Source organism: Taeniopygia guttata, chromosome 17 (genome assembly GCF_048771995.1).
Source record: "Taeniopygia guttata chromosome 17, bTaeGut7.mat, whole genome shotgun sequence".
NCBI classification, from domain to species: domain Eukaryota; kingdom Metazoa; phylum Chordata; class Aves; order Passeriformes; family Estrildidae; genus Taeniopygia; species Taeniopygia guttata.
This window is the reverse complement of record NC_133042.1, coordinates 6,254,607-6,267,525: the sequence shown is the minus strand read 5'-3', so window position 1 is coordinate 6,267,525 and position 12,919 is coordinate 6,254,607. Positions and strand designations below refer to the sequence as shown.

General features: G+C 58.9%; 2 protein-coding genes and 1 long non-coding RNA gene across 5 annotated transcripts in view; 1 reads left to right on the top strand and 2 right to left on the bottom strand.

Annotated features, from left to right (window-relative positions):
- The window catches only part of LOC115497566 (uncharacterized), a 68,591-nt gene that overhangs the window by 33,732 nt on the left and 21,940 nt on the right, over positions 1-12,919 (bottom strand). The window lies entirely within an intron of this gene.
- On the top strand, positions 115-5,227 carry ASB6 (ankyrin repeat and SOCS box containing 6). The gene is made up of 7 exons (XM_002198440.6): positions 115-209; positions 1,088-1,237; positions 1,659-1,837; positions 2,144-2,250; positions 2,559-2,667; positions 3,154-3,240; positions 3,411-5,227. Exons 2-7 carry the CDS (start codon positions 1,125-1,127, stop codon positions 4,088-4,090), a joined length of 1,275 nt encoding a protein of 424 aa, XP_002198476.4. The 5' UTR covers positions 115-209; positions 1,088-1,124; the 3' UTR covers positions 4,091-5,227.
- On the bottom strand, positions 5,929-9,075 carry NTMT1 (N-terminal Xaa-Pro-Lys N-methyltransferase 1). Of its 3 annotated transcripts, none has more exons than XM_030286545.4 (5): positions 8,980-9,075; positions 8,067-8,126; positions 7,099-7,301; positions 6,698-6,950; positions 5,929-6,317 (listed from the first exon to the last, which is right to left on the bottom strand). In XM_030286545.4, the coding sequence occupies exons 3-5, from the start codon at positions 7,258-7,260 to the stop codon at positions 6,061-6,063; spliced, it is 672 nt and encodes a 223-aa protein (XP_030142405.1). In that variant the 5' UTR covers positions 7,261-7,301; positions 8,067-8,126; positions 8,980-9,075; the 3' UTR covers positions 5,929-6,060. The 3 variants fall into 3 exon arrangements, with proteins under 3 accessions (XP_030142405.1, XP_072792656.1, XP_072792657.1); XM_072936555.1 differs by lacking the exon at positions 8,980-9,075 and adding an exon at positions 8,771-8,855; XM_072936556.1 differs by lacking the exon at positions 8,980-9,075 and adding an exon at positions 8,777-8,795.

The following is a 12,919-nucleotide window of genomic DNA, read 5'->3' as shown; positions in this document are numbered from 1 at the left end:
AGGCCACGCCCACGCGCAATGCTGCTCTATAGGGCCGCACCTTCAGCGAGACCACGCCCCCAGTCAGGCCACGCCCCCATGACCACGCCCAGTGTTTAGGCCACACCCCCCGCCGAGGCCCCGCCCCCGCAGGTCCCGTTCCCGTTCCCGTTCCCGTTCCCGTTCTCGTTCCGGTTCCGGTTCCGGTGGCGGTGGCGGTGCCCGGGCAGGTGAGGGGCGGCCGGGCCGCGGGGAGCCGTGAGGGGAGGGCGCTGCCGGGGCCTCCCTTCCCTTCCCTCCCCTCCTGCTCGGCGGGGGTTGCCTTTAAATTCGTGGGTGTTTATCTGTGAAAAAGAACCGAGCTTTATGGACTCGTTGGTTTTTTTTTGTTTTTTTTTTTCCCTGCTATAGCCTGATCTACCTCCTCAGAGAAAGGTGTGATGGTGTGTTTAATGCACCTAAAAATATTTGTATGTCAGCAGTGGTGCATACCCTTATTTATTTATTTACACGTACGTGCTGATAATAACAAAAATATTCCGGCTTTAAAGCATTGTAAAACGAGCAGAAAAACAAATTAGTGTTTATTTTCCCTAGCTTATTTTAATTGGGCTGTTAAAGCTCGGTAAAGAGCGATAAGGAAATGAAGATGTGTGGTTTTTGTGCAGGGTCTCGTTCCTCCCGCTGGGGTCTGGGGCTCCTGTCCTTCCCTCGCCGTGGGCTGCCCGGGGATTTTGGGGCTTCCTGGGCTTGCACTCCAGGAGGGATCTGTGGGGTGGGTGGTCCCTGGGGTGGCTCCAGCCCCCTCTCCCAAAAAGCCAGGCAGGGCTTTGCTGGCTGCAGACCCCTCGGAGCACCCGCAGCCTGCGGGGGCTCCTGGCACAGGGGCTGTGTGCCCGTCCTGGCTCCCACAGGGGCTGTGTGCCCGTCCTGGCTCCGCCTGGGCGTTCCCAGCCGTGCCCAGATAACTGCAGCGTGCAGGAGATGATTTGGAGACACCAGATCGGTGTGTGGGAGGAGATCCCTGCGCTGCCTTTATATATAAGGAGGGGGGAGGCTGTGTTTGCTTCTGTGTTCAAACCTGCTGAAAGCCTCGTTTGTTTGGAAGGAGGGAGAAGCCCCTCAGAGGACAGGGGTAGAGCACGATGCCTTTCCTGCACGGCTTCCGCAGGATCGTCCTGGAGTACCAGCCCCTGGTGGATGAGCTCCTGGGGCTGCTGGCCACACCGGACACAGAGGGGCAGAGCTCCCTGGAGAGGTAAGAGCAGGGGGCTGAACACCCCAGGGTGGTTTTGGGTGATGGTTGGAGCTCAGGGAGGTGGCCAAGGTTGGACAGCGTTGGCTTGGACAGCCCCCAGTCCTGGGGAGCAGCTCATCCCACCAAGCCTCCTTTTGCTGCTGTTCTTTGGGAACAGGGAGGTGCAGCAAGGCAAACACAGGAGCTGTGGGGGCTCCCCAGGAACAGCCTTTTCTGCCTGACCTCTGGCAACAAAGCCTAAACTGGGGCTCAGCTCAGCCCTGAGGCTGCTGAGTAACCCCACAACCAGCAGGTCAGAGACCCACTGGGTACAGGACCAGAGGGAAGACCAGGGATTTTCCTTCTTCCCTGGTGCCACTTTGACCCTTGCACACCTGAGCTGTGTTCACTGTGTAACTGCTGGGTTTTTGTGTGTCTCAAGCCCTGCCTGCCTGGACAGTGACAGCCAGGTCTCAGCTGTGAGAAGAGTCCTGGAGAGGGAGATCCACTCCCCATTTTATCAGGAAGGTGTGAGCTATGCCCTGCTGAAGGTCACCGAGCTGGGGCTCGTCCCAGCTGCAGAAATCCTCCTGGAATTCGGTGCTGACCTCAGCTTTGAAGGTGAGGCCGGTGGGAATGGGGCTGGGCCAGGAGGAACCGGCAGATGAGAAGCTGCCCTGGCAGGTGGGGGTAGCTGGGGCAGAAAAGGGGGTGCTGCCAGCTCAGACACTCCTGCTCCTTGCTGGAGTAGTGTGGCTGTGCCTTGTGTGTACACCAGGGACTTGGGGGCTTTTGGCATGACAGCCCTGTTTTCACAGGCATCACTGTGCTCCCAGGGCCCTCCTCAGCTGTCCCCTTCCACTCCTGGCAGGCGCTGGGGCCGTTTTGGGGAAGCCCTTTGTTCTCTCTGACTGTTTTTGTCCTTAGACCCCGTCACCTACTACACCCCGCTGCACATGGCGGTGCTGCGTAACCAGCCGGACGTGGTGGAGCTCCTGGTGCGCCACAGCGCCGACATCAACCGCAGGGACCGGGTACGGCCTCGCTGCCTGGGCAGGGCCAGCTGAGCTGCTCTGCTGTGTGGGGACAGCCCTCCTGCTTCCCTCCTGCTTCCCTCCTCCTTGTGCTGCTGCCCCTCGGCACATCCCTGTGCCCGCTGTCCGTGGTGCTGTGCCTGAAGGTCGCGTTCCTTTGGCTGAGCCCCTCCCTTGGAGTGATGTGTGGGAGGAGGCTGAGATAAACTTACTGTGGCACAGATAAAGCCCCAGCAGCAACTCCCTGCTGACGCTCACAGACTTCAACATCTGCCAGTGTGTTTTAACTGTTTTTAGCTGTTTTGCAGATCCATGAGAGCAGTCCCCTGGACCTGGCCAGCGAGGAGCCCGAGCGGTTGCCGTGCCTGCGGCGGCTGCTGCGGCTGGGGGCCGATGTCAACGCCGCTGACAAGAACGGTCCGTGCGCCCCGCCCGGATCCCCCAGCTGAGGGTGGGCTGGGGCAGGGCACAGGGCTGGGCCATTTGCTGCTGCACCTGCTCCCTGCTTACAGTCGGGTTTGGGGGCTGGGAGGAAGCTGGCAGAACCTCCCTGCACTCGGTATTTTCTCCTGGTGTGCTGGCTGTGTGAAAAGGGCTGAACCTAGCTCTGTGCAGTTCACGGGAGGTGGGGTGGGGCTGTTCCTCTGTGGTCCTAGAGCACTTGCTCTAAAACTCACTCTTCCATGGCACATAGACCCACTGAGGCTTCCACGAGCCCTGCACGTGTGGCCTTTGACTGTCCCCACAGCTGGGCACCATCACGGGGACAGTGGAAGCCTCTGCCAGAAGAAGGGTTGTCACTCCCTATGTTTGACTGTCTGGTGGGTGGGGCGGGTTGTTTTCCTTCCTGCCTTTTGGGGTGTCACCCTATCGTCCTGTGACTAACTGATTGCTCCATTGCAGGGAAGACAGCACTGCTGCATGCCCTGGCCAGCAGTGACAGTGGCCAGATCCACAACACTGACAGCATCCGTCTTCTGCTGGAAGGAGGTAAAGAAAACCTTCTCCCCTTTCTGGGCTGGCTGATTCTTTGTGCAGCACCAGGCACTGCTCTCCTGACTCCTTTATGGAGTCAGAGAAAAGCCCAGGGGTGCTGGAGTTGGTGCTGGCCTGGCCTCACACTCTGCAGTGTCAGTTATGTTCTCTGTCCCGTCCTGCAGGCGCAGATGTCAGGGCTGCCACCAAAGATGGTGACACTGTCTTCACCTATGTCATCTACCTGCTGGGAGAGATGGCGTACAGCTACAGCGAGGAGGAGGCCGAGGACATCGAGCGCTTCTGCTTCCGTGTCACGCAGCTGCTGCTGGCCCACGGTGCCAACCCCAGCGAGTGCCCAGCCTCGGAGTCCCTCACACACTTCTGCTTAAAGAGCTTCAAAGACTACTTCCCCCTGCTGCGGTTCTTGCTGGAGTCAGGCGCTGCCTACAACTGCTCCCTCCATGGTCCCTCGTGCTGGTCCGGCTTCCACATCGCCTTTGAGCACCTCTGCTGGCACCTCAGTCGCTTTGATGATGAAACCTATTCCTCAGACCTCATGCAGAAGGGTCAGACTCTGCTGGAGCTCATGATGGCCAGTTCACAGGCCATCCAGCTGCCCAGCAATTTCGAGGTCAACACCAGCAGCTGTAGGTTCCATGGGGAGAAGGTTCAGACTCTGTTCTGCTCTCTGAAGCAGCTGGAGCGCTCGCCACAGGCACTGAAACACCTGTGCAGGGTGTTCATCCGGCAGCGCCTGAAACCCTGGCCAGTGGATGACAAAATCAAGGCTCTGCCTCTCCCAGACCGGCTGAAGTGGTACCTCCTCATCGACCACGCTGCTGCTGGGCACGAGGACCTGTGAGCCTGACAGTGCCTCTGTCTGCTCCCTCCACAGTCCTGCTGTGCCTACAGCCACCATCTCTGCTCTGGGACAGTTTTCTCCGCAGCAAGAGGTGCTGCCCATGGAGTCCCTCTCTGTGGCATTCTGGGGGTGTTTTCTTGGGCACAGCGTCACACCTGTGTTTGTGAAGGTCTCGTTGCTCTGGGGCACGTTGTGGGGAGGCAGGCAGAGCTCCTGGACATAGGGGAGCTGGATACTGGGGCTGGTTTGGAGGGAGATAAGCAAAGGCCTGGGGTCAGGATCAGTGGGTTGGAGGCTGTGACTGGACAGGCAGCCTGTCCTCTCTCCCCCAGCCCTGCCATGGGTGGGTCATGCAGTGCCTTAGATGTCCAGTGGAGTTGGGAGATGCCTCGGGGTGCTGGGAGAAGGAAGAGGTGTTCTGGCTTTCCTGCCTCTGCTCCTGGTGGTGGAAGCAGGTCTAGCATCACCCTGTGTGTGTGGATGCCTTCCTTGCTCAGTGTGCACTTCTGACACCGGGGACGGGAGCGAAGGGAAGTGGGACTGGAACAGTGCCTGAGTGCTCCACGCCCTCTGAGTTGCTGCACCCCATCCTGGCATAGAGGAGTATCCACCAAGGACATCTGAGAGTTATTTGGCTCCAAAACACACACACTGTTTCCTAACATCATGGTGTGTTCCTTGTGCAAGGATGAGGAATGGGCAGTCAGCAGCTGAGTGCCTTGTGCCTCCCCAGTCCTTGGCTCTTTCCCAGGATCTTATTCTCCAGTGCCTCCTTCCCAGAAGGAATTGCTGCACCTGGAGGACTCATGTTCCAGCCTTGCCACAGCTGCCTGGCTCCCCTTCCTAGGCACCTGCTTCCTCATGACGTGCCAAAGGCTGGCCACAGAGCTGAGCCCCACACAGCTTTGTTGGTTTGTACTGCTTTTCATGGGGTACAGATGCAGAAAACGAAGAGGAAAAATCTGTTCTGGTTAAAGACAGTTTGTATCAGGTGGATCTGGGATTCACTGGTATTTGAAACTGGAACTGTGTGTCCTGATGAACTGGTGCTTAAAAAAATCCGGTTATGTGATCAAATTCTGCCCTGGTGTCTGGAATGGGAACTGAACAATTAAACGAGGCCTTCTATAATAACAACAGGGGCTTGTTTTTCCTTAGGAGAGGTGGGGTGAAGGACAGGAATGGGGGATGGCTGGAGGGTCGAGCTGCAGCCACTTCTGCACCTGGGCTCACCCCTGGCATGCTGCTGTGGCCAGACTTGGGTAAATGAAGGGAATATGGCCAAAGAGAGGATGGGAGTGCTCAAAGCCAGGTGGTGGTGTGGGGTGCTGGGGGAGCACAGTGTCACAGCGATGGAGCTGGAGGTGACAGCCTGGGTGGCTCTGGGAGCAGCTCAGACCACACCAGTGCACTGCTGGGGTTGCAAGGCTTTGTCTGGGATACACCCATCCCTGCAGGAGGATGTGGGGACTCCCTTTTTGCTGCCCATGTAGGAGTTCTGCTCAGGGGTTTAAAGGTGAGGCCCCCTCAAAGCCCCAGAACGTGGAGTTACCTCCCCACACTACCCAGGGAAACAGCTGAGGTTTCTCCTCTTTGCCTTACCCAGCTCATTGCTGAGCAGCAGGAAGGGGTCAAACACCCAAGTAAGGAATGGAGCCCAGTGCATGCCCCAAGCTCCTGTTCATGAGCAGGAGCCCTGTGCACTGCAGCCAGCAACTGCTCCAGCCCATGGATCACCTCGGATCACCATGGAGCACGGGAGACCCTCCTGCTCCTGTCCAGAGCCCCTGAGGGAGACACGGAGCCGACATGCATCCGACAAACCTCACGTGCAGAAGTGCAACAGCAGGAAAATGTATTTGGCAAACACCTCTTTCACAAACAGCAGCACTTGGAAGACAAAGTCCCGTCCTTGTCACCAGCCCCTGGAAGGGGAGTCACGACACGGGAGAGACCTTCTCCCGCTGCCCTCATCTCATGGCAAAGGTGTAGACGTGGTAGATCTCATCAGGGAAGTTCTCCTGGCGCTCCTCTGCCAGGAGGTGCAGCCCAGCTCTGCGGATGATCTTATGGACCACGTCCAGGTCCCGGCAGACGCTGCTGTCCACATCGTCCATGATCACACCCTCCTGAGCCATGTTGTCCTTGATGACCACGATGCCGTTGGGCCGCAGGCCGGCACGGCAGCGCTTCAGGAAGTCGGAGAGGTGGTTGTCAGTGAGATGTCCTGGAGGGGCAGAGCAGGGGTTAGAGGGCAGGGGGTGACCAAGGGGAGGAAACACAGAAGCTGCATTTGGGATCCCTCCAGATCCAAGTGGCCAAATACTTGAGACATCTGCAGGGACAGCTTTAGCTTGGGGGTGTCCAATTTGTGTCTCACTGCTCAGCTCCATCCAACCCACATCTCTGCTCTGGCCTCTGAGGGCTTGGGGGGAAAAGTACAGGGCCCCTCCATGGGATGGGGGACGACTGCTCACCCCAGGCCCCCACCCCTGCTGTGATCCTCATCCTCCTGGCAGACCTCAAGCTGCTCTCCCCAGTGCACGGGGTACCTGCCCCTCAGGGAACGGGACAGGCTGGAAAGACCCCACAGGCGGTGACCCTCACCGATGACCCACTGGATCCAGATGACATCGTAGGAGTTTGGCTCAGGGCTGAAGTCCTGGAGGCCGCAGCAGAAGTAGTTGCGCACTCGCCTGCCCTCCTCGCCCAGGTAGCTCTTGGCCTTGGTGAGGAAATCCTCTGTCACATCCACCATGTCCACTGTCTTGAAGAGGGGCAGCAGCAGCCGCTTGGTGATCCGGCCAATGCCAGCCCCGCAGTCCAGAGCACGGGTTGTCCCTGTCCGGTTGGGGCCATCCTGCAACAACCACCGTGAGGGGTGAATCCCACAGAGGAGAAACGGGACAACCACACAGAGGATCCCATGGAGCAATTCAGAGGGAAGAGCCCAGCTCCACACTGGGAGAAGGGTGGGGTTTATGAGGATGACAAACTGTGCCACCTACCCGCAGAAACCTCTGCAGGAACTTCCTGGAGCTGTTGATGTCGATGCTGGAGATGTGGCCGTAGCCCCCCAACATGCCATCCACCGTGGCGGGCACATCCTTCCAGTACTTCTCTGCCTTGGAGTAAAACTCAAACTCGTTCTCCACCACCTCGCTGGTCATGCTGGCCAAGGGCAAGCGCCCACTCGGGACTCGCTGCTCCCCTGGGATGGGAGAACCCCAAACCAGCCAGGAATGAGTCAGCTCTGCCAGTACCCCACACCTGCTTACCACCCCTTCCCCCTCCCCAGGGCTACTGCAAACTACAAAAACCTTCAGCTGAGAGCAAGAAGGAACAAAGATTTAAATCCTGGTATTTTCTGGAGACCAACAAGCCCAAAACCACTCCCTGGGCAGATGCCTCAGCCAGAACAGCCATGGCAGAGCCTTGCTCAGCAATACACGCAATTATACAATTATATTTTAAGGCTGACCCACCCTTTTCACCTATTCTGCCTCTCCTTTCCCTGCCTTAACATTTTACAGATTCCAGGTTTATGTGTGGCGACAACCCCATCAGTCACCTCCAATTACATCTCGAGTTGCTAAAAGTTATCCTGAGCACCTACCTGAGGATTGTAAATCTCAGCCGTGACCATAAGTTAGATATTTGCAATATAATAAAGTCAAGGTATAATCAGCAATACAAGCTATAAATCCCCCCCAGGCATCTCATAATTCAAACCACTATGGATTTGATTAACTGCGCTGGGGATTAGAAACTAGATTTAAGGTGGCCAAAGGGTAAATTCAAGGACTTCAAACACCTTTACAAATAAAGAAATATATAGAGTTCGATGCTTGAATTTGCTGGCAAATACCCCATTAGACACAAAACCTTTTCTGTGACAGCTTAGACAGGTTTGGTGGCCCCACGTGGCCTCAAACAGCCTAGGGATAGGAAAGGGGGACACCACATCTCAACTTACAGGTCACCGGTGGAAATCCAGTTTGGCTCAGTGGTGCCAGGAGCTGGTCTACGCTGTGATCTAGGAGCAGAGAAGATGGGATTTAAGTGCCAAATCACCCTTCTAGTCCTGTAAGTGTGACCATGGCCCCAGGAAACCACAGGTAGGAGACACCCCAGTCCCAGAGACACACTCCCAGGGAGGCTGGGGGACAGGAGCTGCTGCTGCCCCTTAGCTCAGAGGCAGAGCCACGAGTGTAGCCAGTGCATGGGGGGTTCTCTTCCAGCGCTCCTGTCTGGGCTCCTCATGGGCTGGGACCAGGCTCACCCTCCCGGCAGTGACCCCATTCCATTCCTTGGCCTGCCTTCGGCTCGGTGAGTCCCCGGTGACACATTTTTCAGGGTGTCACAGCCCCAGTAACCCGAACCCAAACCTGTTCCCGAGCCCTCCCGCTGCCCCAGGAGCCCCGGAACGCGGCCGGTGCCCGCGGCAGTGGGGCGGCGAAGGCCGGGGCTGCCGCAGCCGCGGGGGGAAGGTCACCGGGCGCGGAGGGGTCACCGGGGCCGCTCTCGGGGGGCTCCGCAGGCCGAGGGGCTGAGGCGGTGCCGCCGTGGGGTTCCCACCCGGGCCCGGGGGTGTTACCGCAGCCGGTGCGGGGCGAGGGGCGGCCCCGCTGCAAGGCCCGACCCGGCCCCTTCGCCTCCCGCCCACGGGGGCAGCCCTACCCCGGCCCCGGCCCCGGCCCGGGCAGCTCCGCCGGCCAACCCCGGCGGCGGCGGCGGCCCGCGGAGAGGCGTGCCGGGGGTGCCCGGGGGGTGCCCGGTGTTTCCCGGGGGTTGCCCGGTGTTGCCCGGTGTTTCCCGGGGGTGCCGGTGCCGCCGCTCCCGCCGCTCCCCCGGGCCCGGCCGCGACCCCCGGGCCCCCCCCCCGTTACCTCCGGCGGCGGCCGCGCGCTGCCCCCCCCACGGGACGGGCGGCCGCGGGGACCAACCAGGCGGCGGCGTGGTGGTGACGTCACAGTGACGTCATGGACGTGACATGTCCTGCTCTCCCGCTGCTGCCCGCGCGGGGGCGCTCCGGGCCGGGGGCCGGGGTGGGCAGCGGTGGGACGGACTGGGATGGACTGGGATGGATTGGGGCAGATTGGGACGGACTGGGACGGACTGGGATGGGCTGGGATGGACTGGGACGGACTGGGATGGACTGGGACGGACTGGGACGGACTGGGACGGACTGGGACAGATTGGGACGGACTGGGACGGACCGGGACGGACTGGGACGGACCGGGACGGACTGGGACGGACTGGGACGGACTGGGACAGATTGGGACGGTCAGGGACAGATTGGGACGGACTGGGACGGACTGGGGCGGACCGGGACGGACTGGGGCGGACCGGGACGGACTGGAACAGGGGTGGGAGGACTGGGGCGGACCGGGCAGCCCCCGCGGAGCCCGCAGGTACCGCGCGGTTCTCGAGGGGCAGGATACCCCGGGAGCGGAGCCCGGCTGGCACCGGGGTGACGGGACCCGGGGTCGCCAGAACAAGAAACCGAGGGGATGTCCTGGCCGGGCTGCCCGCGTGTCCCCAGCCCCGGTCCTGTCCCGCCGTTGTCCTTGTCCCGGTCCTTGTCCCGGTCCCGTCCCGTCCCCTCCCGCCGTGTCCCGTTCTGGCCGCCAGGGGGCGCTGTTGTCCCGCCATTGCGCCGCGGGAACTTCGGTGAGTCCTGAGGGGGAGCGGGACCGGCTCGTGCCCCGGTACCGACACACCGGGTACCGATACCCCGGTACCGACACCCCGGTACCGACACACTGGTACCGACACAACGGTACCGACACCCCGGTACCGACACCCCCGGTATCGACACACCGGTACAGACACATCGGTACCGACACCCCCGGTACCGACACACCGGTACCGATACCCCCCGTACCGATACCCCGGTACCGACACATCGATACCGACACACCCGGTATCGACACCCCCGGCACCGACACACCGGTACCGACACCCCGGTACCGACACCGCGGTACTGACACACCGGTACCGACACCCCGGTACCGACACACCGGTACCGACATACCGGTACCGACACACCGGGTACCGAAATATCGGTACCGACACACCGGGTACCGACACACCGGTACCGACACCCCCGGTACCGATACCCCCGGTACCGACACCCCAGTACCGACACCCCGGTAACGACACACCGGTACCGACACACCGGTACTGACACACCGGTGCCGACACACCGGTACCGACACCCTGGTACCGATACCCCGCTACAGACACACCGGTACCGACACCCCGGTACCGACACATTGGTACCGACACACCGGTACCGAAACCCCCCGTACCGATACCCCGGTACCGACACCCCGGTACCGACACACCGGTACCGACACACCGGTACCGACACCCCCCAAAACAGAGCTGCTCTGCCCACGACCATCCAGAAATCCATGGCACAGCCAGGACACGGCCTCAGGGACAGAGCCCCTTGCCATCCTTCCATGGGACATATGCAAAAATGGAGTCCCCACCTTCGGGCAAGCAAACAGAGCCTGGGACACCTTTTGGGCTCCCGGGTGCCCTGAGTGAGTCCCTGCGAAAGGACCTGAGTGTGCTGGGGACAGCAGTGACCCGAGCTGGGGGCTGAGGGCTGACACCAGGAGCGTGTGTTGAGTCAACTGCAGAGCAGGGGACACAGTAAGAGCGCCTCTGTGCACAAAAAGCACTGCTTTTTGCAGTTTGTTTTTATGTTTTAAAGGAACAAGGCTCTCTGTCACCAGGGAGGGGACACTGAGCACTAGGTGGTGGCACCTTGCTGCTCACAGGTAGGAGGGGTGTTTGGGAGGTGCAGGGGGTGAGTGTCCGCATGCACAGGCACCTGAATCTCCCAAACCCAGCAGTTTTCCCCTCACAGAAGCTGCCAGCAGCCGTTGCATTGCTCCACTTGTCACCTGTGTTTTCAAGCAGGCAATGGGCACCTGCATCCCATCCATGCCACATGTCTTCCATGGTGCCTGCACTATTTGCTGTCTCTGCTTCCCCAACAAAAGGCACTTTTATCCTTTATTTCACTGAGCTGCACTGAATACTTTCCATTAAGCCCCATCCACCTTCTCCATTCTTCCCTACTGCCAAAACCCTTCATGATGGCAGAAAGGGAATGGTGCTCCATCCCCTCCAGGGACTGGGGCTCTGCTTTGGCCCCTCAGGTTCCGATGAAATCTGCAGCAGTTGTCTTAGCTCGGGGACAGGTCTTCTTTGCAAATGTTTCCTTTGATTTTATACTATTATTGTTATTAATTTCGTTAAGGTAACAGAGTGTGACTGAAAATTAAAAGGAAAACTAAATTGAGTGTCCCTGAGCTTGCCATGTTTCCGAGCCCAGCTGGGGATGAGGGTCCCAGCACTGAGGACTCCCTGTTGAGTCCCACTCTCTGCAGGTCCAGCCTTGGGGCCAGTTTGTGGAAAGCCAAATCCTTAAAAATAGTGGCAGCAGCAGCCACAGCTCCAGCCACGCCGCAGAGCCGCCCGTGCCTTCCTGGGCTCAGCTGCCTCCCCGTGGTCACTGCTGCTGGGAAATGCTTTTCCTCTGACGGGTTTCAATCTTGTCATTCAGTAATTCCTTGTGTGACGAGACAGAAAACACCCCCAGACCCTCTCTCCAGCCCATTTGTTTCCCTGCACACCCTCCCTCCTGCTCCCACTCACTCGCCACCTTCCAAGGCAATCATGGTGCTGCGATTGCTCTTCAGGAATATTTTTTTTTTCCTTTTCCCCAGGTGCCTAATCACCCTTATTACCCTTTTCTGATTAATTAATTCTAATTAATTTTGCACTATCATTTTTGAGAGGAGGTGACCAGGACAGCACATGTTGTTGCAGGTGATTTGCAAGGCAGGTCCTGCAGTGCCGGCACAGCCCTTCCCTCGGTGCCGTTTAACCCGGGTCCAGGTGGGCACCTCCTGCCCTGTTTGATGCCATTGATGGCAATTAAAAGGGCACTGAAACCTCCAAGGCCATGGGAGGAGCCCTGAGGTGCTTTCCTGGGAACCACAGGGGATGTTCCCATCTCCTCTGCTCTGCCTTGGCAGCAGGGTTCAACCCTGGCCAACCCTGCCCCATGCCCACGTTTGCCCAGCTCCTTCAGCTGGCTCTGCTGTGCCATGGCCAAGGCTTGGGAAGTCAGAACAAATTAGGTCAGGGCTCCTCCATGCTCTGCCAAGAGCCACCAAGGCACTCAGAGCCACAGGTCCCTTTGTCACCTCTCACCTTCCAGCCCTGGTGCCAGTCCTCCTCCAGGTACCAGCAGGGGCTTCTTCTGTGTTGCCCAAGGGTGTTTGTAGGCAAAAGCTGACATGGTTTGGGTGATTCTGCCTTAACACAGATGCCTTGGGGACAGAGGGCATTGTCCCTGCTTGTTCCAGAGCAGCCCCTGGTCTGTGCCTCATCCCAAGCACCCAGCCAGAGAGGGGACATGGGCTGGGGGGCTGCAGCCACACTCCTGCCCTTGTCAGGGCTTCCCATGTCCCCGTCACCAGCCACTGGTCGCTGTCCCCAAACAGTCTGGAGCTGGTCAGGCACTTCTGCAGGCCAGGTGTCCCTGCAGCACAGCTCAGGGCTGGGACTGTCCATCCCACCTCACTCCCTTGGCTGCTGGCTCTTGTCAGGAGGCTGCAGCACCCCCAGCAACGCTGCTGACCCCCCAGAAGCCCAAAATATAAAAAAACTATTTATTATATGTAGTATAATAGAATGTGATAGACTATACACTGCAGCTAGTAGATAATGGGTATAGTGAATATACATAAATACCATATATATAAAAATACAATGTGTGCATAATAGTGTGAATATAACTGT